The sequence below is a fragment of the Bidens hawaiensis genome, unplaced genomic scaffold (genome assembly GCF_021521415.1).
Source record: "Bidens hawaiensis isolate Kalapana, Puna unplaced genomic scaffold, B.hawaiensis_p1.1 tig00002236_1, whole genome shotgun sequence".
NCBI classification, from domain to species: Eukaryota; Viridiplantae; Streptophyta; class Magnoliopsida; order Asterales; family Asteraceae; genus Bidens; species Bidens hawaiensis.
The window spans coordinates 2214404-2238013 of NW_027491119.1; the positions used below are offsets into that span (position 1 = coordinate 2214404).

A 23610-nucleotide genomic window follows, 5' to 3' on the forward strand; every position below is an offset into this window, starting at 1 on the left:
TTATGAAATATTGTAATGTTTTATGAAAGTTTTATATTCCGCGTAAATGTTTTAATTAACTCTGATATTTAGAACTGTGTTTATGAGTAAATCCAACACGAAAGTAGGGTTACCGGTAACGGGGCCTTACAACGCATCATAATCCACTCCTCAGGGACTTTAAAACCTGGTTTCAGAATGAGACATTCATTTTCAGTAAATAGGGTTGAGAATTTCTTATCACAGATCTAAGAGACGCTGAGCAGGTTGTGGTTTAGTTGTTCCACCAGATTGACTTCATCGAAAATCAAAGTACCATTCGAGACCTTCCCTTGTTTTGTTATCTCTCCTCCAATGTCATCGGCAAAAGAAACGTGACCACCGTTGAATGGTTTGATGTCGAACAAAAACGACTCGTCTCCTGGCATGTGTCGGGTGCAACCACTGCCTAAGTACCAAATACTGTTGACAGGCCGTCCAGGCTGACCCTACACAAATGAAGAACCAGTTAGTGGAGGGTTTCCCGAGATACTCTTGTCTCGGGAAAGTTAAGCATAAAATCACCAAGTTTAATTTTATGATTTCTGAAAATATAATCCTTTGGTGAATCAGAATCTGAAGAGCAATCCCTCAAGGAATTTGAATTATGAATTCCTTGGTTTTGAGACGGTTTTCTGGATTGCCTTCGTTTTGATTTAGGCTTAACCATAAAATCCTCTTGATTAGCCTTGGTGAAAACTTTTGAAGGGTTCTTGGGTTTTTCAGCTTCAGACCCCTTCGCAAACCTTTTTCTTTCTCTTTGGGTTAGCCAAAATGGTTTCTTTGGTTTTTCAGTTCTTTTGGATCTTAAATCTGTCTCACTGGCTGAAGTGTAAGTTTGGTTAGGCATTTTCTTGGTTTGAGCATTATACTTAGGAAATGTCTGACCAAACTTACTGTTGAAGTCTCTTTGTTGCTTATGCCAGTTCTTGCAATGTCTTGCAAGATGAGACGGATTGCCACAAACAAAGCAACATTTTCTTTTGATGCAATTATAGATATCTTGATCACTGAGATATGTGGGATAAGGTGATGTGGTTGGGTTCACATGTCTGTAACCTATATCTGTCTGATAATGATAAACATCTGAAAATATTGAAGCAAAAAAATTGAATGCCTAGGTTTCTGTTGAGAAAAGTAATAGGCATTATCACACTGATTATAATATTGAGAAATATTGTTGTGATTTGTATTTTGAGAAAAAGAGGTTTTCTTTGATGGTACATATTTACATGAAGTGCTCGGTTTTTCATTTACAAAACTTGATTTATCTTTAGTTAAGTTCTAAACATGATGATCAATTGATGAACAACTAGGACTTTTCTTCTCATCAACCTTGACTTCAATGGTTTCATCAAATATAGTTTCACATTCTGAATCAGAAGAGGAACATTCACTTTTATTGCAAACATTTATACAATTGTCATCACTTGATGATTCACAAAATACATCATTTGATCTAGACACTAAACTTTCTAACATTGATTCACACACTTTGTTACAAAAAGGATTGTTAATTGATTTTGTTAGACCCACACAAGATTCAAAATGTGGTTCTAATTCTCCTTTTGGTTTACAACCCTGGTTAACCTTCCCACAATCACCACTTACATCACCTGCTGCACAAGACACATTGATGTTAGTCCTATCAGATGATGGAATTTGAGTCTTTGATGGAGAGGCGGTAGAAACAAATTTCACTGGTTTTGGTAGTTTACCAATACCATAGGCCATCTCTTCATCAGGAGAAGTATTATAGCTAAAATGGGGTAGGCAAGTGTAATTATCATTCATTGGTGGAGGCACCGCTGAATAATCATAACCTAGTCCAGATTTAACTTTAGCACTTCTCTGAGCTCCAATAAGATCATCTAATTTCTCAGATGATGCTTCAAATCTTTCAACTTGTTTTTCCTTTTCTTGTTTATCAGAAAGGTCAAGTTTTAACTTTTCAATCTCATCTTTTAATTTATTTATTATGTCCTTGTAATAGATGACATTGTGCTCTCCTTGAAAGATTTTAAGTTTAAGATTTGCAACATCATCGTGATGTGTTTTAATCTTTTCAACATATATCTTTTCAGCCTTTACATACTCAGCATTTAGTTGACGAAGTCTTGCATTTTCGTTCAAAACTTCGTCATGAAGATATCTATAATAAGTAACTTTTTTCACACAAGTTTGAGAGCAAAGATTTTTATTTACCTCATCAGAAGGTGATTCATCAGAACTTACAGCAGTTGATGAGGATGCTCCTTTGTTTGCTGTGAAAGTCATGCCTGCCATGTTGAGAGGGTTCTGCAACTCTTGAAATTGATCATCCCAATCCATACCAGTTTGGACCTTCGATTGGGAGACAAGGGCCTTTGAGTTTGAGCTTGAGTTGCCCTTGTGTGGATGACCTCCAATTCTTTGAGATGAGCTGCTTGGCTTCTGTACCTCATGTCTTTTTCCTGCTGTCTTGCGTTCTCTTCCTCTGTCACCTCAGTCACATGAATATCATTTGGGAGTTTTGATGGATTCGTGCATTCTCGGGAGAAATGACCCATCTCACCACAATTGTAGCATCGTAGCTTTGACTTATCGAACACGATCCTTTTTCTGTCAGAATCATTGAAGCTATCCTTCCCATACGTCTTCATGAAGTTTGTGGCTCTTTGCACAGCCATTGCCATTTGATATTTGATATCCATCTTTTCAAGATCCTTCTGGTTGATATCTCTCAAATCTCCAGTCTCAAACTGTGGTGGCAACTAGTTTCCTTGCATTAGTTCTTCGTGACTTGATAGAAAAGCATGAACTATTGTGATGTTTGAGTCATTCAGAAAGGGAAGAGCTTCACAGTAACTTGAAGATTTGCTTGGTTGAGGTTTTGAGGATGAGGAAATCCCTTGAGATTTTAATGCTTGGGCAACCGCACAGTCGACTGCCTTTTGAAATGAACTTGTACTTGAGGAGTCTGATGGATTGTTGGTTGAGATGAAAGCAGTTGGTTGTGAAGACACACTCGGGGAGTACTTAGGAGTGGTCACGGGATACACATTCTGTTGAGTATTGCTTATGAAAGCAGTTGGCATTGAGGAAGTAGAACTCACTCCAGCTTGATTTATGGAACTTAGATGATTATTCATTCTCATCTGCTCATCCATCTCAAATGACTTGATGGTGGAGATCAAATCACTGTTTGTCATGGCATTCAGATTTGTAGTTCTTTTGATTGTAATTGTATTGGTGCTCCAGCTGTATGGTAGTGAATTCATCAACTTGTGATTGACCTTAGCATTAGCAATGTTGACACTTGCAGCCCTAATTCTTACCATCAACTTCTCAAATCTCTTTACCAATTCCAACACAGCTTCCCCTTGATGATGATTGAACATGTTAAACTCTTCCTTCAATAGGGCCTTCTTGTTTTCCCTAATTTCAGCATTACCCTCAACCTTCTCAACAAGTGCTTCCCACAGACCCTTAGCACTTGTGTGTTCACAAAGAGTTTCAGTGATCTCATTTGAAAGACAAACAGTTAAAATGAGATAGGCTTTCTTGTCTTGTGCCAACAGGTCCCGGTCTGCTTGATCATAGTTTTCAGGAGTCTTAAGTTGTTCCCCAACATCAGTGTGAGTCACGGGAACATGAGGACCTTGTTCAAAACATCTCATCAAATCAGTCTCAGTTAGTGAGATATAGTTCATGAATCTCCATTTGAAGTCTGCAAAGTTATCATCCAAGGTCATATACTTTGGTGGCTTTGTAGGTGTTCCCACTTGGTTTTCCAACAACAAATACCCCTTCAACAGCTCAGAATCCGTGCTTGTCATGATTTCAGTAGTCTCAAACACTTAGCAAACTTTAAACGGCAAAAAATTGAGACAGACAACTTTTTCACGCGAAACACCTTTTCAAGCGAAGCGAAAAATGAAGTTAAGCGAAGCGAAAAAGTTGTTCCAGGCTAAGCGAAAAACTTCTGATGAACAGTGATGCGAAGCGAAAAAATGCTATGAGAAGCGAAATGTGAACAGTGAAGCGAAGCGAAAAAAGTTCTATGCGAAGCGAAAAAGTTTCCAAGCAAAGCGAAAAGTTTTCAAGCGAAGCGAAAAAGTTTCAAGCGAAGCGAATCAGTTTTAAGCGAAGCGAAATTGCTCCTATGAGAAGCGAAAAACTCTTTGATGCAAAAAAGTTCAGTTTTCTATAAGCAATCTTTCTTGGGATCTATTCCACCTAACTAGTCAGTACTAGGTCAAAGGTTGGTACACTGATTTTCATGCCATGAGAAGCGAAAATTTTCACTTGTTAATTTCAACACTTTTCAAACCCGTAAACACTAACTTTAACACCTTTTATAACAAAACTTTTGGATCTAGAACTTGAACACTTGCTATTTTTACCAAGAACACCTTCTAAGACATTTTTATGAAGATTTTGCCGATTCTTTTTGTATTTTTCTTGTTTTTGTGGTATTTGTGAACTTTTCTTGCAAGAACACTTGTTTTCTTCTTCTCAAGATCAAAACCCAAGGTTGTGATCCAAAAACCCTTAACTAGTGAGTTGAAGCTCTGATACCAATTGTAGGTCCCGTGGCGGGTGGATCTAACAATAGTCTTGGATCAACTGAGCTTAGTGCTAGCGAAAATCACACTAAGCCACCTAAGCGGTCTCGGATTTTGAGATGTTATTTTCGAATGGTTTGAGAGAAAGAGAGAGAGAGAGCCGAGAGAAAGTGAGATAGTGTTTTCACAAAAGGTTTTTCTTTTTGAATCTCAACCCCCTTACTTCTCAAAGCATGCTTCCTATTTATAGGGAAGCATGCATGAGAAGCAAGTCACATCAAATGCTCAATGGGCTTGTTTACACTTTTTCCCTTGGGCCTATATACAAACAAAACATACAATAAAGGCCCAATGCATATAATTACAATACAAAAGACTAAAACGACAAAATGGGACTAACAGTATTACTTGAATGTATTACTTGAAAGTATTAGTTGAAAGTATTACTTGAACGTATTACTTGAAAGTATTAGTTGAATGTATTACTTGAAAGTATTAGTTGAAAGCATTAGTTGAAAGTATTAGTTAAACGTATTACTTGAAAGTATTAGTTGAAATGACAACTTTTTCAATTGAAGTTGGCTAATAAAGAACTGAACTTTCAATTGATTTGTTACACTAAGAATATTTTTTCCGATCGTAATTTTAATTTGAACGTTTAAAGGTGTTCGTTTTGGTCAGAACGTTTAACTTGAACGTCTAAATGTGTTTTGGTCAGAACGTTTTGGTGTCTTCAGTTTTGTTTAGAACGTTTAAACGTGATAGTTTGAACCGTAATCAGAGCTCAATTGAGTATAGCATTCTGCAATTTCATAATCAATTGATGAATCTAAATCCTTCTACACATCAATTTGATTGATTAAATCATCATTTTTTTTATCAATTTTGAAGATTCTTGATGTTCAACGACGTTTCTGTTTTGGTTTTTGACTTTAGAGATTTTCATACTTTAAGATCTGATTAGCGTTTAGAAATTGGATGAGATAGACCGACGAGTTCAGAATTTGGATCAGATTGGATTTGTAATCGACGAATTTGATCATGAACTAGTTTGGGTTATTTACGAAACTGTCACCGCGTGTTTTTTAATCCAACGCTCTGGAAGGTCGCGTACGCAATGTACGATAAGATATTATTATACAATAACCCTCCCCGTACTTAAATTAATACCAAGCCACCGATCCACTTTAATTTCTAAGATTCCAGCAATTGATCGAGCATGATTAAAAAGAGCAAGTAACATACGTAGTTGCAACAAAAAAAAAAGGCGAGATTTGTGTTCAACATGGTCAAAACCATTCATGAGGATTCACGTGGCCTATATGAATTATATAAACTATTTTTTTTCAAACAACAATTTACGTATAGCAATAAAATAGCAAAGTCATAGTATGAGAATGACATATCCGATAATTTTTCGGTTATATATTCTGGGGACTGCTGACACTTGATGCACATGACGTCTGACATATAGCAGCAACCTTTTTATTTATAAACTTATTAAAAAGATTAGTGATAAGAATCCCAAATGTTACTAATAAAGAAGGTCCAACATGACTACTTCGTCAATGGGTAAATCAAACAAATTGTTTTGGCCATCTACTTGCTTGACAACATCTAACCCCTCCCCTTTTGCTAAAAACCGATCGAAAGAGCTACCAATTTTGTTATCATTGTTCTTCTCCGGGTCATCAAATAACTCTTCCAAATACCCATACCCATTAACCTTGTCAATGGATAGTGGGGGTGACGAGACTACATCTAAGGAGATATCAAAGACATTGCGGATGCCATCAATATAAATATTTGATGATGTTTTCGAGTTATGGGTGTCCTGAGGTGTAATGTGTGGGTATAAATTTAAACCTTTGGAAACGGTACATGGTTGAGGCTTAATAGTTGTGACCTTAGTATGTGGTGACGGCTCACCATCTTTAATTTGTTCCTTTCGTTGTTTGGGACGGGATCTAAGATGTGTGTTCGAGTAGTTTTTCACATCATTAGCAGTTCTTCGTGGTATTCTCCCCGCAATCAATGACCATCTAAAATTAAAATCCGCATTAATGTCACACATTATCAATATCATCTCTTTGTTTACTCGTATTCATCTTTAGTATTGGAAATTTTGTTAAGTTCTTGTACTAGTAAGAGTTCGCTACTCTTGCAAATGAACTCATGCAAGTTTTGACAAATCTTTGGAGTTCACTGGTGTACGTGCGAGTGAACCCGGCAAGTTCACTTGGATGGCATGCGAACTCTATAAAGTTTTTCACCAAAGTCAACATGTAGTTATAGTTCTTCACCAAACTCTATGGAGTTCACTTTCCACGCTAGCGAACTTGCTTAATTCGCTTGCCACTCAAGAAACTTGTCGAGTTACCTTGCATTGGTAGTGAACTCCTTAAAGGTACAAGAACTTAAAAAATATATGCAGAGAAATACTTAGGTGAATCCAAAACGATGTGTGAAATGAACTACAATATGGCTTTTAAACCTGGCTGGCACGGAGGTGTGGACGGCCTCCATGGCCGGTTAGTTTTGTTATTTCTTCTCCAATTTTGTTTTGTTTATTGTTATCACAAGTTCACAACTATCATCGATACTTGTTTTATTTACATAAGGGCCCATTTTTTAGTATTCGTTTGAGTCACCCAAAATCTCGTAGACATGCTGCTTTTAGATGTTTAAATTTACTTTTTACTCGCCTGTTTCCTAGAAGCTTGTGAAGCCTAAGCATGAGGTCAATTTCATCTTCGTCAAAATCACCTCTCTTTATATCTGGCCTTAAATAATTCAACCATCGCAGCCTACAACTCTTTCTACATCGGTTTAAGCCTATAAATCATATAAAATATTAGCTCACCTTCATCGAATATATATACCCAAAAAACAAGAATAAAAACATTTCAAAAACGGATATGTTTAACCTGCTCTTAGAGGAACAAGGTGCCATTTGCCTTCGCCAAATTTCCGAATACAGTTCTTGAGAAGCATATCTTCTTTGACAGTCCATGACCCTTTCCTTAACACAAAACTTGTATTACAACTCTGTGTCATTATATTCTGTTGTATACGAATCACATGTTTGTTTTCACTTAATTTAGGAATAACGTACTCAATCTGGGGTGACACTTTTATAGACACACATTGAAATACATGTGTTACCTCAACCCTCACGTGTATATCACTTATGTGCATGCTTGCTCATGTTTCCATGACATAAAATTTCAAAATAACAATGACAAAGGCCTGGGACTTAAGGTCTTATCGAAACCTGACTCTGTGACTAAATGGGGTTTTCTCGCATTAGTGGTTTCCTCTAATTTGATGGTGTTCCTAGGTGAGTCAGGTATGAAGCGTCAATATTAGCATGGGCGGTTGGCATCTCGTTTAGATGAGTCTATATGGAGCATCAAAATCAATATAAATGATTGACATCTCGTTTCAAAAAAGTGTATTCAAATATTGGAGGTGGTTCCAAAAAAGACATATTTTAAGCAACAAAGCCATGAGCCCATGAACATTGTAAGCAAATCTTTAGAAGGAATCGAAAGGGTGGTCACCGCTACCAAACCCCAACCGCATAAGATATGGTAAATGCACATAAGTTCGCCCCCACCACTTGAATCCCTAGAATATCTCAATTTTAAGGTTGACAAACTATTTTTTCTTTTTATTTTTACACACAAGGATTTATACCCGAACCAGAAATTTTAATAAATTTTAAACTTGTAGATTATAGTAAGCAAACGGAGTGTTTATAAATCAGGAAAAAACTACATCATTGTAAACAGGGCCGGCCCTAGAGTAGTAGTGTAGTGTGAGTCGGACACCTGGCCGAGGCCCGTGATTTTGTGGGGCCAAAATTTATTATACACACACTCATATATATATATATATATATATATATATATATGCGTGTGTGTATAATAAATTTTGGCCCCACAAAATCACGGGCCTCGGCCAGGTGTCGATAGTGAATATAAACAATTGATTTGCTTAATCAATGGTCAACAAAAGAAATGACATTATATATATGGGATGGATCTTGCGAGAAGTGATATTATAGAGAGAAGTGCGATAGTGAATATAAACAATTGATTTGCTTAATCAATGGTCAACAAAAGAAATGACAAATTCTTAAATACAAACACATGTTTATGACATATTTTTAATTAAAAATGGTGCATATGTCTTTTGTGAAGTAGCCCTTTTTAAGCTAGATATTAATGCATTTAGCGGTTTCATTTTTTATGCTTAATCAATGGTTATAGTGTCATATATAATTTTTACTATTTTATTTCTTTTATTAAGCTAGACATTAATGTATGTGAAAATTTTTTAATTGTAAATTATTAGCATGATCTGCTATTTATTATGTAGTTTAATATATATATATATATATATATATATATAAAAGAGTTTATTTGGTACTGTGTAAGTTGTATTTAACGATTTCATTTTTTTATGCTTAATCAATGGTCATAGTGTCATATATAGTTTTTACTATTATATTTCTTTCACTAAGCTAGACATTACTGTATGTGAAAATTTTATAATTATAAGTTATTAGCATGATCCGCTATTTATTATATGTAGTTTAATAGAAAAAAAGAGTTCAATTTGTACTGTGTAAGTGGTATTTGAATTGTGTATGTTTAAATTTTATTGTGTGTAGCTTCATATATGTATTGTGGAGGTGGTATTTCGAATTGTGTACGTGTAAATTTTGTCGTGTGTAAGTTCATATGTGTACTGTGTAGGTGGTATTTCGAACTTTGTACGTGTAAATTTTATAACATGTAGGATCATTTATGTGTTATGTAGGTTCATATATGGGTTGTGTAGATAACATTTTGAATTGTGTATACGTAATTTTTATCTTCTGTAGGTTCATGTATATAATATCTAAGTGGTATTTTAAATTGTGTATGTGTAAATTTTAGCGTGTGTAGGGTTCATATATGTACTGGGTATGTGGTATCTCGAATTATATACGTGTAAATTTTATCGTGTGTAGGATTATTTTATGTAATATGTAGGTGGTTTTACGAATTCGGTATAAAGTTGAAAATATTTCTAGATATGGTTAAATTTGAAATATTATGACGAACGAATTAATCATAGATTAAAAAAACAATTTAAAACCGAATGTAGTTTGTTACTTGGTTATATCAGTTGATAAACTCGTATTCGAAATGCATCAATTATTTCACGGTAAATGGAACTAGTGAAAAAAGAAACAAAAATAAATCCATACTATCTAAAGGACATCTAGTGGTATAAATAAATTGTAACTTACAAATCATAAAGTCTGGATATTAATGCTTTAGACTTTTATTTAGGGATTGATTAAAAAAAATTAAATGATGAATTATTTTAATCTACCTATACTACCATTTTATTTATTTATTTTATTTTTTCTCAAATTTCATTAATTAAAATAAATGCAATACATTTTCAACCATTGATTAATAATCTAATGACTTATATCACTTCTCGCTATAAGAATCACTTCTGAAATGAACCTAATCATATATATATATATATATATAATTTTTTTTCTAAAATAGGTATGAATCTTAATCACTTTAGATATATTGAGTCCAAAATTTTTTTATCCATGATACATTTAAATTATACGGGCCTTTTTATTTCGGTTAGGCCGAGGTAAATAAATCTCTGGGCCAGCCTTGATTTGTAAATATAGATTAACTCGGTTTTGAATAAAATTTGTTTTGAAATGTAAAGAAAAATATAAACAACTCAAAACGGCTATATATACAATGATCCTTGGGGAAAATTCAAATCCCTTTTTCTTTAATTCACTTGCATAAATAGACCGGATTTTCTTCCTTGTAAATTTAAAGATATGAAGTACAATTGAATATATATTATTTTTTTTAATCGATGCTTCACATGGATATAAGAATCGCAAATGTTTTTGTTGAAAGGTAACATTTAATTACAATTCATTTTCAAATGTTAGTTTTTTTATATTATGCGTTCTAATATGTTGTTTTTATGTTATATGATGTACGAGCGAGAGTGCAACGGTTAAAAGATAGTGGGCTTTGGAAGGTATATGATGATATTGGGCTAGGAACTTTAAAGGGTCAGGCCCAGGTCAAAGTCATGTGGAGTCAAAGGCCCAACTGCTTGTGATGATATAAATGAAAGGTCTTTCCAGATTATTATTAATGTTGACTTTTTCTAAAAAAGCCCTGTATCGTCTGAGTTAGGGTTTTTCTTCTATCTTGTTTGTAAGTGTGAAGTTTGTTATTGAATAAGAAGATTCTGGATTGTGTTTGTAACATGGTATCAGAGCGTATGCGAATCTGATCCATCACTCTCCGCGCTTCGTTTTGTCTCTGATCGGTGGTGTTAGAAAGGGTTAGGGTTCCAGATCTGAAACCCTAACGGTGTTCTTGGTTTGTTATTGATCGATTTTCCTCTTATCGATCTGGTATATTGTTTGAAGAAGGTGCAATCTCCTGTTCGCGGGATAGTTCGTAACCCTAAGTGAAGATTGCGGCTATCTGTCTGCTGCTTCGCTTGCTCGGTGAGATCGTTCCCTATTTTTTTTTTTATTGTTTAATATTGACTCTTGCATTAGGCATTTGATAATACCAGATGTCCATGCCTGGTTTCTGTGTGCATTTGGCATCCTAGGTTTTTTTGTGTATCGTTTGTGTGATTCGTTTAATTGTTGTGTAGTTTCATATTACATTCTTGTTTTTGGTAATAATTAATAGGTTAAGATGGGTGATGAGTCTACTAGTGAAACCAAAATTAGCAAATTAGAAGTTAGCAATCCTTTGTATCTTCATCCCAGTGATGCAAGCACCTTGTCCATTATTAACGTGAAACTTAAAGGAACTGAGAATTATCGTGTATGGGCTAGTGCTATGAAACTTGCATTGCAAGTTAAAAACAAAGTAGGGTTTATTAATGGAAAATGTTTAAAACCTGTTGAAGATGAGGTGCTTGCTAATCAGTGGGATAGGTGCAATTCTATTGTACTTACTTGGATCTTAAATTCTGTTTGTGATGAACTTTATGTGGGACAAGTTTATTTTGAACCTGCCTTTGATGTTTGGGAAGAACTAAGAGATACTTATGATAAGGTAGATGGATCTGTTGTATTTGGTCTTTATCAAAAAATAAATTTACTAAGTCAAAATGGTACAACAGTATCAGAATACAATCATAAGTTGTCTTCCATGTGGAAACAATTTGATTCTATGGTTCAATTGCCTTCTTGTTCTTGTCAAGCCTCAAAGGGCTTTAATGATTTCAACCAATTGATTAAATTGATGCAATTTTTAATGGGATTGGATGATGTTTACCAACCGGTTAGGACTAATTAATCTGCTGACTAGTGAACCATTGCCATCTGTGAAAGCTGCCTTTGCTATTATTTCAAGGGAAGAGTCTCACAGAAATGCCAATGGTTCTAAGGGTCAAATTCAAAATCTTGGTTTTGCAGCTAAGGTGAATCAGTTTTTTGATAATAAAAAAGGTGTTTATAGAGGACCGAATCCGAATTTTAAATGTACGCATTGTAATAAAATAGGACATACCGTTGAAAGATGTTTTGAAATTATGGGATATCCCCAAAGTTCAAAACCCAAAAACAATAAGTTTGTAAACCAAGGGTCTAAAAAATTTTCTAATAGTTCTAATAATGGGAAAACTGGTACATCATCCGACTCCAACATGAGTACTCTTACTTCTAATCAAATTTCAAGATTGTTAGGATTGTTAGAAAAGGCTGATGTGGGTCCTTCTGCCTCCATTGTTGGAGGTAATTACTTGTGTAACTTTTCGAAAGGTGTTTTTTGTTTTACGAGTGGATTATCCACTGATTCAGATGAGTCTACTTGGGTTGTAGATTCTGGAGCCAATCAACACATGATCATGAATGACAAGAATGTTTTCAATCAAATAGATGTAACTGAATTTAATATTAAAATTAAACATCCAAATGGATCAAATGCTTTAGTAACTAAAATTGGGAGTGTCAAGTTAAGTAATAATGTCATTCTAAATGATGTGTTTGTTGTTCCAGAATATAATGTTAATCTTTTGTCTGTGTATAAACTTGCTTATGATAACAAGTTATCTGTTACGTTTAATGAACATTGTTGCTACATCCAGGACTCACTCACAAAGAGAATTCTAGTGACTGGTAATCAATTAGATGGTCTATATTTTTGTGGCAATGCAACTTTACCTGTTAAGGTGTGTTATAATAGTGTTGAACAAGTTAATATTTGGCATTCTAGGTTAGGGCGTCCAGCTTTCCAAGTACTAGAAGTTCTAAAGGATGATTTAAAAATAAATGTTAAAAATGATAATTATCCTTGTGAAATCTGTCACTTAGCAAAACAACATCGTGAACCTTTTCCACTAAGTGATCATCAATCTTTTATACTTGGAGAGCTGGTTCACTTAGATGTGTGGGGTCCTTATAGAGTCAATAGTAAAGAAGGATACCGATACTTCTTGACTGTTGTTGATGATTTCACTAGGGCTGTTTGGGTTTATTTGTTAAGGAGTAAGAGTGAAGTTTTTCTTAGTATAGAAAGTTTTTGTAATATGATCAAAAATCAATATGACAAAACTGTTAAAGTTTTTAGAAGTGATAATGGTACCGAATTTGTTAAAACCCATTGGTTGTAAATGGGTTTATAAGATTAAATATAGGGCTAATGGTGAGATTGAAAGATATAAAGCTAGGTTGGTTGCAAAAAGTTTTAATCAAAGAGAGGGAATAGACTTTGGTGAAACTTTTTCACCTGTGGTGAAAATGATTACTGTTCAAACTATAATCTCATTAGCTGTTAAGAATAGCTGGTCTTTATTCCAACTTGACGTCAATAATGCTTTTTTATATGGAGATCTTTATGAAGATGTTTACATGACATTACCTGAGGGTTATTTTTCTAAAAATGATACTAAATTTTGCAAGTTAACAAAGTCTTTGTATGGTCTTAAACAAGCCCTAAGAATGTGGAATAAAAAATTGGTTGGCGTTTTGCTTGAAATTGGGTTTGAACAAAGTAAACTGGATCATTCTTTGTTTGTTAAGACTTTAGGTGATGTTATTATTATACTTTTAGTATACGTTGATGATATTGTCATCACAGGAAGTAGTACAAAAGAAATTAATAATATAAAAGAATTGTTAAAAACTAAGTTTCTTATTAAAGATCTTGGTATACTTAAATATTTTTTAGGGATAGAAGTACTATACTCTGATTTTGGTGTGTGTCTAAATCAGAGAAAGTACTGTGTAGACTTGCTAGCAGAATTTGGTTTAACGGCGTCTAAGCCTATTAATACTCCTATTGAACGAATTCATAATGTAACAAGCTTTTGTGAAAAAGATAGATCTCCGCTAGAGAACATTTCAAAATATCAAAAATTGATTGGTAAGCTCATTTACTTATCACATACTCGTCCAGATATTTCTTATTCGGTTCAATTTTTGAGTCAATACATGCATAGTCCAACAACTTCACACTTGAGACTTGCATTAAGACTTTTAAGGTATTTGAAAAAATCACCTGGACGTGGTGTGATGATAAGTAAAGAAGGAGGCTTTGGGTTGCGGGCCATTGCAGACTCTGACTGGGCCAAGTGTTTAACTAATAGAAGATCGGTGACAGGGTACTGCGTTTTACTAGGAAACTCTCTTGTTTCCTGGAAGAGTAAAAAACAGTTAACTGTTTCACGATCTTCAGCTGAAGCTGAGTATCGGTCAATGTGTGCAGCGACTTATGAAGTTGTATGGCTGGTTAATTTGTTAAAAGAACTAAATATAAATGTAAGTTTGCCAGTTAAACTGTTTTGTGATAATTCAGCTGCTATATCCATAGCTGCTAATCCGGTTTTTTATGACCAAACTAAACACTTTGAGGTTGATCTGTTTTACTTGAGAGAAAAAATTTCAGCGGGAACCATTCAGGTTGTTAAAACTAAGACTGGTGATCAGCTGGCGGATGTTTTTACGAAAAGATTATTTCCTGTTCAACATGAGTATCTATGTGAAAAATTGGGAATGCTGGATATGTTTGAGAAATGAATTGTGGGGGGGTGTTGAAAGGTAACATTTAATTACAATTCATTTTCAAATGTTAGTTTTTTTATATTATGCGTTCTAATATGTTGTTTTTATGTTATATGATGTACGAGCGAGAGTGCAACGGTTAAAAGATAGTGGGCTTTGGAAGGTATATGATGATATTGGGCTAGGAACTTTAAAGGGTCAGGCCCAGGTCAAAGTCATGTGGAGTCAAAGGCCCAACTGCTTGTGGTGATATAAATGAAAGGTTCTTTCCAGATTATTATTAATTTTGACTTTTTCTTCTAAAAAAAGTCCTGTATCGTCTGAGTTAGGGTTTATATTGTTTTTTCTTCTATCTTGTTTGTAAGTGTGAAGTTTGTTATTGAATAAGAAGATTGTGGATTGTGTTTGTAACAGTTTTCAACAAGGAAGGTCCAACAAGACTACTTTGTCTATGGGTAAATTAAACTAACTGTTTTAGCCATTTACTTGCATGACACCATGTCACCATCTAAACAAACTCAATGATCACATATTAACAAATCTTCTTCAAATGTTTCACGGAACCCTTCATTATCCTTGCGAAACCATTCTGGAAAGCGTGCATAAAATATGTTTTTAATCATTCTGCAACAATCTCATCGCACAGTAATAAATCATCTTCAAATTTTTCTTGGAACCCTTCATTATCCTTACGATACCGTTCTATAAAATGGGCATAAAAGTCCCTAAACTTTTGTGGAGGTCGTGCTATCTTCAACTGATCTGATAACCAGTCTATGTAGTCCATCTGTTAAGTCATTTTAAGACAAAGTATTTACTTATATGATGATACAAAAGAACTAAAATCTTAACATACGTGAATAAGTTGAAGTAAAATTACCAAAATGCATATATGCATGTTTGATAAAAAAAATTCTTCAAAATAGGCAAACGAAAAAAATTCATATAAATAAGCCTACCCAGTAGAATTTCAACACAACCTAGAGTCTTGGACACCTCTAGGCCATCAAGGTGGCTTGGACCAGGGGTGTGCTTTTTAACTGTACCCGAATAACGAACCCGAATCAAAGCGACCCGAGACCCGAATAACCCGAACCGAATTCACCCGAACCGATTAAGCTCCTAACCCGAATCCGAAACAAAATATTCGGGTCGGTATTTGGGTTGAAATACCCAAATTTGGGTTGACCCGAATAACCCGAAGTATAATACATCGATGCATGTATCCCTAATTTTTATAGGGTAATTTAGCGGTGAAGTAACACAGTGACCTATGTATTCTTGTTCGATTGTTCTCAAGACTCCGATTAATTTTGGATTTATCATATCCCAATGCATTAATTACTATAAAGCATGTGGAGAATGTATATTCAATTCAAAAACTTAAATAGTATAGTATTTAAACCAATATGTATTGAGCATGTTTCTTCAATCTACACAAATATTGATCCGCAGGCTACGACACTCCTTCATCTGATCTAATACATGCTTGTATGATAAATTTCATGTTTTATGTAACATCTGTATTACGAGATTACTAAATAAAAGAAAATTATTGTTTCGTGTGTGTTGCTCGTTTAATTGTGTACGTGTTTATATTTGGATAAGGATTGGGATTTGGTGAAGGAAGTGGATGGTGGGGTCCATAACCCTCTATATAAGGCCATCCTCTCATCCCTTCACCATTTCTTCCCACAACACACACACACACTCCCTAGAACACACACATACTCTCTCAATACCTGAATCCGAATCCGGGCTAAAGTAACGAAGATCTTGGTGATCAAGTGTCTTCAAACAACAAGAATCACGTCCAGATCCTCGAGTTGTCCAGATCCGAACCAAACCCGAAGCCAAAGGTGAGTTTTAGCCAACCAGTTTAAGTTTTGTGGTTGAGTTCGACATGAAAATCGATATCTTAGTAGATCGGGTTGAAAGATGTAAGAAAAACAAAAACTTGGTGAGTCATAGCCTCACGGGTATGATATAGGACAAAAAGGTGATGTTTGGACCTCATAAAAAACGAGTATACAAAGTTGGTACGACCCAAAACCCATAAAAAAGGTAAAATCGGGTCCTAAGGAGGAAACACGGAGAAAAATGGCTTTAAAATGGTAAAAACGACGAAAGGCAGGAATTTCGCATCGCACAGCCATGCGAAGCGAAATCAATAATTTCGCATCACACAGCCATGCGAAGCGAAAAAGTCATGCGAAGCGAAATTCCATGCGAAGCGAAATTCTTCCATGCGAAATTTCATGAAATTAATTTTCTGATGCGTTTTTGTTAAAGGACGATTAATCAACCCCAGCCAGGGGCTCTGCCCCTGGACCCTGCTAAGGGCTGCCGCCCCTAGACCCCGCTACCAGGTGTGCTGCCCCCGGACCCCCGTTAGTTGAGGGTTTCATTAACTTAGATGTAAGAAGTAGTAGTAATGGTTAATTGACGCGCGTAATATATTGTACAGTTAGCCGTGCACAGCTAAGGAAGGGCATTACCATTGACGGTGAGAGAAATCGTCTCCAGGTGAGTTCTAGCCCCATTTCTCTTTGAGATGGTTTCGGGGTTGTGTGCATACTTGTAAGAATATATACTTATGCGCTTAACGTGAATGATTAATGCAAGAATGAAAGAAAGATATATATATATATATATGAGATTAACACAACTGATTAATGTAAGAATGAAATAAAGAGGTTAGAACTTGCATATGTTAGTTGTTTAACTTAACATGTTTGTAAGAATCTAGAAGGAATGTGAAGTAAGAGTCAGGGTGGCAGGCCCTTCTAATACCTGGGCAAGAATAGTAAGAGTCAGGGTAGCAGGCCCTTCTAATACCTGGGCAAGAATAGAGTGGCTGACTCTACGATATCGGTGCAAGAAGTCGGGTGGCAGACCCTTATAATATTTGTTCAAGAAGTCGGGTGGCAGACCCTTATAATATATGTGCAAGAATGTATGTATAATTGTATGTTTGTAAGAATGTGTAAGAATAATGTAATAGTACAAATAATATTTGTATGGAAATGAAAGAATTTGTAAGAATAATCCTGTAAACTGTTAAACTAGAACTCACTCAACGTAACTGACTATTAGTATGCACGCAGGTGAATAGGATGCGATGGGTTGCTTGAGGGAAGACACGTGGCAACAAAGTGAAAACTGGCATCGAAGAAAAGAAGATTCACGTGTCGTTTACGTTACCTTTTAAGACTTAATGTATTTTGTTTAAAAACAAGCACTCATGTTATGTAAGAATGTTTAATATTATGTATTCCGCGAAAAGTTTTTTAATTAACTCTGATTTTAGAACTGTGTTTATGAGTAAATCCAACGCCAAAGTAGGGCTTCCGGGAACGGGGCGTTACATTTTGCTAAATAATATATGCTATTGTTGAATATGACTGTATATTATGGTTTTATAACGACTTGGAATACGGTTTTTTAATTTATGATATTGTCAAAGGTGGATATATTTTTTTAATTTGTTAAACCCGAAACTCAACCCGAATTAACCCGACCCGTTCAACCTGAAACCCGAACAAACCGAACTTATTTGGGTCAGTTCTTGGGTCAATTTGTTTTGAGCTCAAATCCGAACAACCCGACCCAAACAACCCGAAACCCGAATAAATAACCCGAAGAACACCCCTAGCTTGGACGAAATTCCATACGAAAGTGAGTTACTGCTCCCTTATCATGACTAATGTCTCAATTAGGCAACATAAATGTCTAAACCAGTGTTTTGAAACCCGGCCCGGCCGGTCGGACCGGGACCCGGTCCTTATACCGGGCCGGGTCAAAGTATTTTGGACGTTTCTAAAAACCTGGCTGGGTTTTGCGGGTGGTGGTCGGACCGGTTGACCCGACGGGTGGACCGGTAAAACTCATTTTTTATTAAATCCAAAATGAAATGCGTATGCCAGGATTTGAACTTGGGTCATTTCAGAGATAGAAGCTTTAATAATTACCTCTTGAGCCAACCAACCAAGCTTCATTGATGTCTCTATTGATCAAACATAAATCATATATATATTAAAAAGCAATGTATAAAATATAAATAAACATTAAAGTTTGGTATTATTATTATTTTTGGTTATTATTATTTTTTAAATGTATATGAATTATATATATACATAAATATATATTTAAATTATTTATGACATCATCCGGGTCAAACACCGGTCCGACCTCCCGGGTCGGTCCGACCTTTGACCCGGTAAGGCTTCCGGGTTGACGTTCGGGCCGGGTCTGAAAACATTGGTCTAAACATATATAAAGGTGCTAAGACGGTGCCTTGTCCTCCTTCCTAAGGCTGGCAATTTAGACACAATACACGAATACACGATACAAACTTACATGACTTTAACAGGTATCAGGTATGACTTTAATAGGTTTCGTGTACTAAACTGGTAAACACCAATCGACCTGCTAATTTTCGTGTCTTAACCCGTTAGTGCCAGATTAAATTTTTTATAAATAAAAATTATATATAATAATATAATATGTTATATACCCTAAATATTTAACCATAAATTTTTGTATCAAACAATTGAATACGGCGCATATCATTCCAATCCAACATCAAGCAAATGCCGCGCAAACCCTTCTCTGATTCTCCCTCACCAGATCTCAGGTGGACTGGTAGTTTCCCTCCACGTCTCCGGTAGTCGCAGCCCTTCAATTCTCTGACAGTTCGGTATCTTTGCAGTTTCAGCGGCACCATCGGTATTAGTAGGTCTGTGCCTTATCGTGTATACATGGTATTAACAAATTCGTGTTCGGGTTTGGGATACAGGTACACAATAAGTTTTCATGTCATGTACAGGTATACATGTTTTCTGTTCATGTCCTATCATGTATGTGTCGTATCGTGTACGGGATACACGATATGTCAGCGCTACTCTTTCCCAAGAAACATAAAAGTCATGCAGGGCACCGATTGGACCAACCACCCAAGGATAGGCACCACTTTAGGCTTTAGCCTTACCATTCTAGCAAGAAACATAAAAAGTCGTGTGCCAAACGCTGAACTTACCCAAGTGCCAAAGTTGAGACACCACTTTATCCTTACCCTCTATAGTTGTGGAAGACAATACACCTTTGTAGTTTTTCTTTCTTTCTTTCTTTCTTTCTTTCTTTCATATTTAGAGAGTTGTGTAGCCCATCTAATTAGTGGCAACTCACTTTTGCATAGAATTCTGTGAGGGATGCCTAGAGATACCCAATTGGATTATGTGTTGAAATTCTATTGGTTATGCTTATTTAAGTTGCTTTTTTTTTGAACTTTTTTTTCTTTGTCAAACACTCAAACCTGCCTAGTTTGCTAATTTATTATTAAACTTACCTTAAAATTAAGAGAATGACTTTCACTCTTAGGGATTCCTTTTACTTTCATTTCTTGATAAACTTGTTCCACCTCATGCAACATTTCAGTTTCTGAAGGCAAGGAAATCTTCCCTGATAATACTCGAGCTATCCACTTCGATTGCAGTTCGGCTGGTAGGAACGTCATACCCTGATAAAATCATACCATCAATGTCTGTTGTCAAAATAATCTTGCACGTTATCTACTTAAACAAATGTTTTATAATTAAAGAAATTACGATGAACCGACCTTGTAAAATAATCCGACGAAAGACAGTCTAGGGGCCAGTTGAGGAGGGAAAACACTCCCGTAAGTAGGCGAAACACACTTGTCATCAATGGTTACAATGCCGTTTGTTTTAAGAAATGGAAAGTGAAACTCGTACCTAAATACATGTAACACGTCAACATATAAAAGTTAATGACAACGATCAAGTTAGTATATTACGGATGAAGCCTTATTGGTGGTTCTCACCCTGTACAATGAATAATTGTATCTGCTTTAATGAGCACTTCATCTTGAAACTTAACTGTGCCGTCTTTGAAAACATGATCTATCTGAAGATTTTTGCCATAGCAAAGAAGCAAATATATAAACAATCATGAAATATTGTTGCTTGTAAGTCAAAGAAGACTAGCAAATCATTGAGTAATGCTTTATATATGTCGAAATTGTCTATCTGAAGATTTTTGCCATAGCAAAGAAACAAATCTGTCGCAAAATTGGATTACCCATGAAGATTTTTGCGATAACAATTTTGAAATCAGTCGCAAAAGAAAAACATTGACGGCTGGTTTGTGATCGAAACTTTGATTGCTAATACCTAGATTTTTAGTAGTTTATACAGTATAACCATCAAAAGAATTTATATTACTAATAAGTAATAACTACATTGATAGTTTGATACTATAACCAAGACTACTATATAACAATCAAAAGAATTTATATTACTAATACACAAAATATATATGAGTAAATTAGTAACAACATTAGAATTAGCAGTCACCTTTTTAAGTAAACGAAAATCATAATCGGATGACCTTGGCATGCTGCCATACATTATTGTATTTATCCAGTTTTGAGACCTTAACATTTGGCGATCTGGAGGACAAGTGAACTTCGTTGGCAACTGTCGCTAGTTCTCTTGATATGTCGTATGCACTTGATCCGTTCCCAATAATAACCACAACCTGTGAGGTTTAATGAGTTGTGTGTGTGCGTGTGTGCGAGAGAGAGACATAAATACATTTGTAATAACATTTAGCAAACCGTCACAGGATGGCCTAGTTGTAAGATACCTGAATGGTATCTAAAGGGTTTCAGGTTTATAAAAAATTAACAAACCTGATCTTGAAATGGTTCAGGAACTCGATAGTTGTGAGCATGCAATTGCTTCTTTGGCCATTCAAGTATTCCTGTATGTGTTAAATACATATACAAAATAATAATGATGATGTAGAAAGTGAATCTTTTAGTTACCAAGTAATGGGTTGAACCGTATACACACACATTATACGTACGTGTTTGGCATAATCTTATTGTGTATGTAATTCATATTTCTTGGTTCGTCTGTTTGAACAACTATAAGCGCGACTGTTAATTTATTAATTAGCAATTTAATTGATTTTTATGATATGTTATTGTCACATAGATCCAAAAGTGTTTTAAGTTAGATTTTTACTTAATTGAGAGTTAAGAATGCCAATTTTCTTTACAAGATATTATTATACTTGTACCGCCTAAAAAGAGAGTAATAAATAAATACAACATATAAACAATTTAATACGTTATATCAAATAATTAACTCAAACGTATACAGTAGAAACTCTATAAAATAATACACTTGGGACCACCAAAATTTATTAATTAAAAGAGTTATTAATTAATCGATAAATTAATAATTATTAATTTATATATTAATTAATATTTTATTAATTTATAGTAAAATGTTCTGACTCACCCAGAAGAAAATGTAGTTGTATAGTTGTTGACTGATGAAGAAATTATTGAAAGCGTTATTGGAATTAATAAAGATGATATCGATGAAGAAGATGACGAAAGTTCTACAATGGAGCCCCCTTCGCGAAACGAAGCTATTAAAGCGGCAATCACATTGAACAATTTCTTGTTGAGCTATGAGAAAACAACACCAGAAGTTCTTACCATGCTAAGGAAAATTAGAGACGAGATTCAAGGGGAAATTGATTTCAACAAAAAACAAAAGACAATTGAGTCATTTTTCAAGAAACCTTCATAAATCATTCATGTAATATGCTATATATAAGGAATTATTAATTTATATTTTATATGAGGTCTAAAGAAATTATCAAAAATGTATTATCTTATAATTTTAGCGAATTATTAATTTAGCACCCTATCCCCGAGTCGGGACCGACAAAAAATATTATCTTAGAGAGTTTATTAAATAATCGAGTATTAATTTATCGAGTTTCTACTATATGTTAAATAATAATTAAGGGGGTCCAGCACTCCCATTTTATGAGCTGGATCCGTCACATCTTTTTTGTCTAATTCTGCTACGGGAATTAAAATATAAGACAATAGCGACTAACGGTAGTGGCAAATTAGTAACAGACAATTACCAACATATTATTACAGGTTTTACACACAAAACCTGAACTGATTTAAGGATCAAAATATTTGTAGTTTAAGTTTTTAACAATTTTAATAAGGGACATTACATAATAGGAAAATATGTTTGGTAAATTAATTAGCAAAGCTAGTTTTTTAATAAATATGTTTCAATCTGACTTTATGAACATGATTTGTTATGATCTTGTAACTAACAAAAAATGTTGACAAAACTGGTCTCATTGAACAATATAATTACTTATCTAACTAAACATAGTACAACCGATGGTCGTAAAAATCCCGACTAGGCTGATTAATCGTTAGTCGCTACCGACCCATCGACTAGTTGCTGATTAATCGCTATTTAAAAAATTACATATACATTCCAATCCAATTAGTCACTAGTTCTTACTCCACCGTCCAACTAGCGCCTAACGAGTTTTACAACACTAGACTATAACCGGTTAATGTTCAAAGGTGAGTAATACCTGGGTGTCCAAAGCGGCTCTAGGTTGGCTGTTGTGACCATTGCATACAACCACCGAGTCAAACACTTCGGTTAAACTCATTCCATTCGTCTTCCAGTCGACTACAAATTCATTCCCAAAATCAAGTAACTCGACTCCAGTTACCTCTGAATTGAACCTTATGAGTTTGGTTACTCCGAATGTGTCCGCAAAATCTTCCAAATAACTTAAAAACTCTTGGTGCCCAGGAAACATCCTTGGGTCACCATATACTTTCCCTCCTAACATATAATCCGAGTATCCCATTATTTGGCGTGGACTATTTGTTCGTAAAGATTTGTAAATCGTGGCATGAATGATTTCTCTATCTGGATCGATTCCAAGTAAATCCGACTCGGTTCGTGGATCATAGACCCATACTCCACCCAATCTATGTGATTTTTCTAAAACTACAACTTCATGGGCTTCTCTTTCAAGCTCCCTAGCCGCAACTAACCCACACACACCGGCTCCAATGACGGCCACCTTCAAAGGAGTTGGCAT

The 23610-nt window shown here is 35.1% G+C and overlaps 3 protein-coding genes across 3 annotated transcripts; 1 reads left to right on the forward strand and 2 right to left on the reverse strand.

The window, feature by feature from the left end:
- Positions 1 to 6099: 6099 nt before the first annotated feature.
- LOC143612237 (transcription factor MYB4-like) lies at positions 6100 to 7768 on the reverse strand. Its single transcript, XM_077086270.1, has 3 exons — positions 7493 to 7768; positions 7271 to 7400; positions 6100 to 6607 (listed from the first exon to the last, which is right to left on the reverse strand). The coding sequence occupies exons 1-3, from the start codon at positions 7761 to 7763 to the stop codon at positions 6100 to 6102; spliced, it is 909 nt and encodes a 302-aa protein (XP_076942385.1). The 5' UTR covers positions 7764 to 7768.
- A 2716-nt stretch (positions 7769 to 10484) lies between these two features.
- On the forward strand, positions 10485 to 12898 carry LOC143611121 (uncharacterized). The gene is made up of 6 exons (XM_077085413.1): positions 10485 to 10519; positions 10613 to 10691; positions 11182 to 11211; positions 11321 to 11750; positions 11926 to 12809; positions 12854 to 12898. The coding sequence occupies exons 1-6, from the start codon at positions 10485 to 10487 to the stop codon at positions 12896 to 12898; spliced, it is 1503 nt and encodes a 500-aa protein (XP_076941528.1).
- A 2361-nt stretch (positions 12899 to 15259) lies between these two features.
- On the reverse strand, positions 15260 to 23610 carry LOC143611138 (flavin-containing monooxygenase FMO GS-OX5-like). The gene is made up of 5 exons (XM_077085424.1): positions 23089 to 23610; positions 20483 to 20565; positions 20258 to 20393; positions 19988 to 20158; positions 15260 to 15427 (listed from the first exon to the last, which is right to left on the reverse strand). Exons 1-5 carry the CDS (start codon positions 23608 to 23610, stop codon positions 15260 to 15262), a joined length of 1080 nt encoding a protein of 359 aa, XP_076941539.1.

Bases quoted from the DNA above. Each gene is read 5' to 3' on its own strand.
- LOC143612237 (XM_077086270.1), bottom strand. From the start codon at position 7,763: ATGCACATAAGTGATATACACGTGAGGGTTGAGGTAACACATGTATTT. The intron at 7,401-7,492 runs GTTAAACATATC...TATGATTTATAG, and splicing joins CCTTGTTCCTCTAAGAGCAG to GCTTAAACCGATGTAGAAAG. The intron at 6,608-7,270 runs GCGAGTAAAAAG...TTTTAATTTTAG, and splicing joins CACAAGCTTCTAGGAAACAG to ATGGTCATTGATTGCGGGGA.
- LOC143611121 (XM_077085413.1), top strand. From the start codon at position 10,485: ATGGATATAAGAATCGCAAATGTTTTTGTTGAAAG. The intron at 10,692-11,181 runs GTCAAAGTCATG...CTCTTGCATTAG, and splicing joins CTTTAAAGGGTCAGGCCCAG to GCATTTGATAATACCAGATG. The intron at 11,212-11,320 runs GTTTCTGTGTGC...AATAATTAATAG, and splicing joins ATACCAGATGTCCATGCCTG to GTTAAGATGGGTGATGAGTC.
- LOC143611138 (XM_077085424.1), bottom strand. From the start codon at position 23,610: ATGCCAACTCCTTTGAAGGTGGCCGTCATTGGAGCCGGTGTGTGTGGG. The intron at 20,394-20,482 runs GTGAGAACCACC...ACATGTATTTAG, and splicing joins ACAATTATTCATTGTACAGG to GTACGAGTTTCACTTTCCAT. The intron at 20,159-20,257 runs GTCGGTTCATCG...TGATTTTATCAG, and splicing joins TCGTCGGATTATTTTACAAG to GGTATGACGTTCCTACCAGC.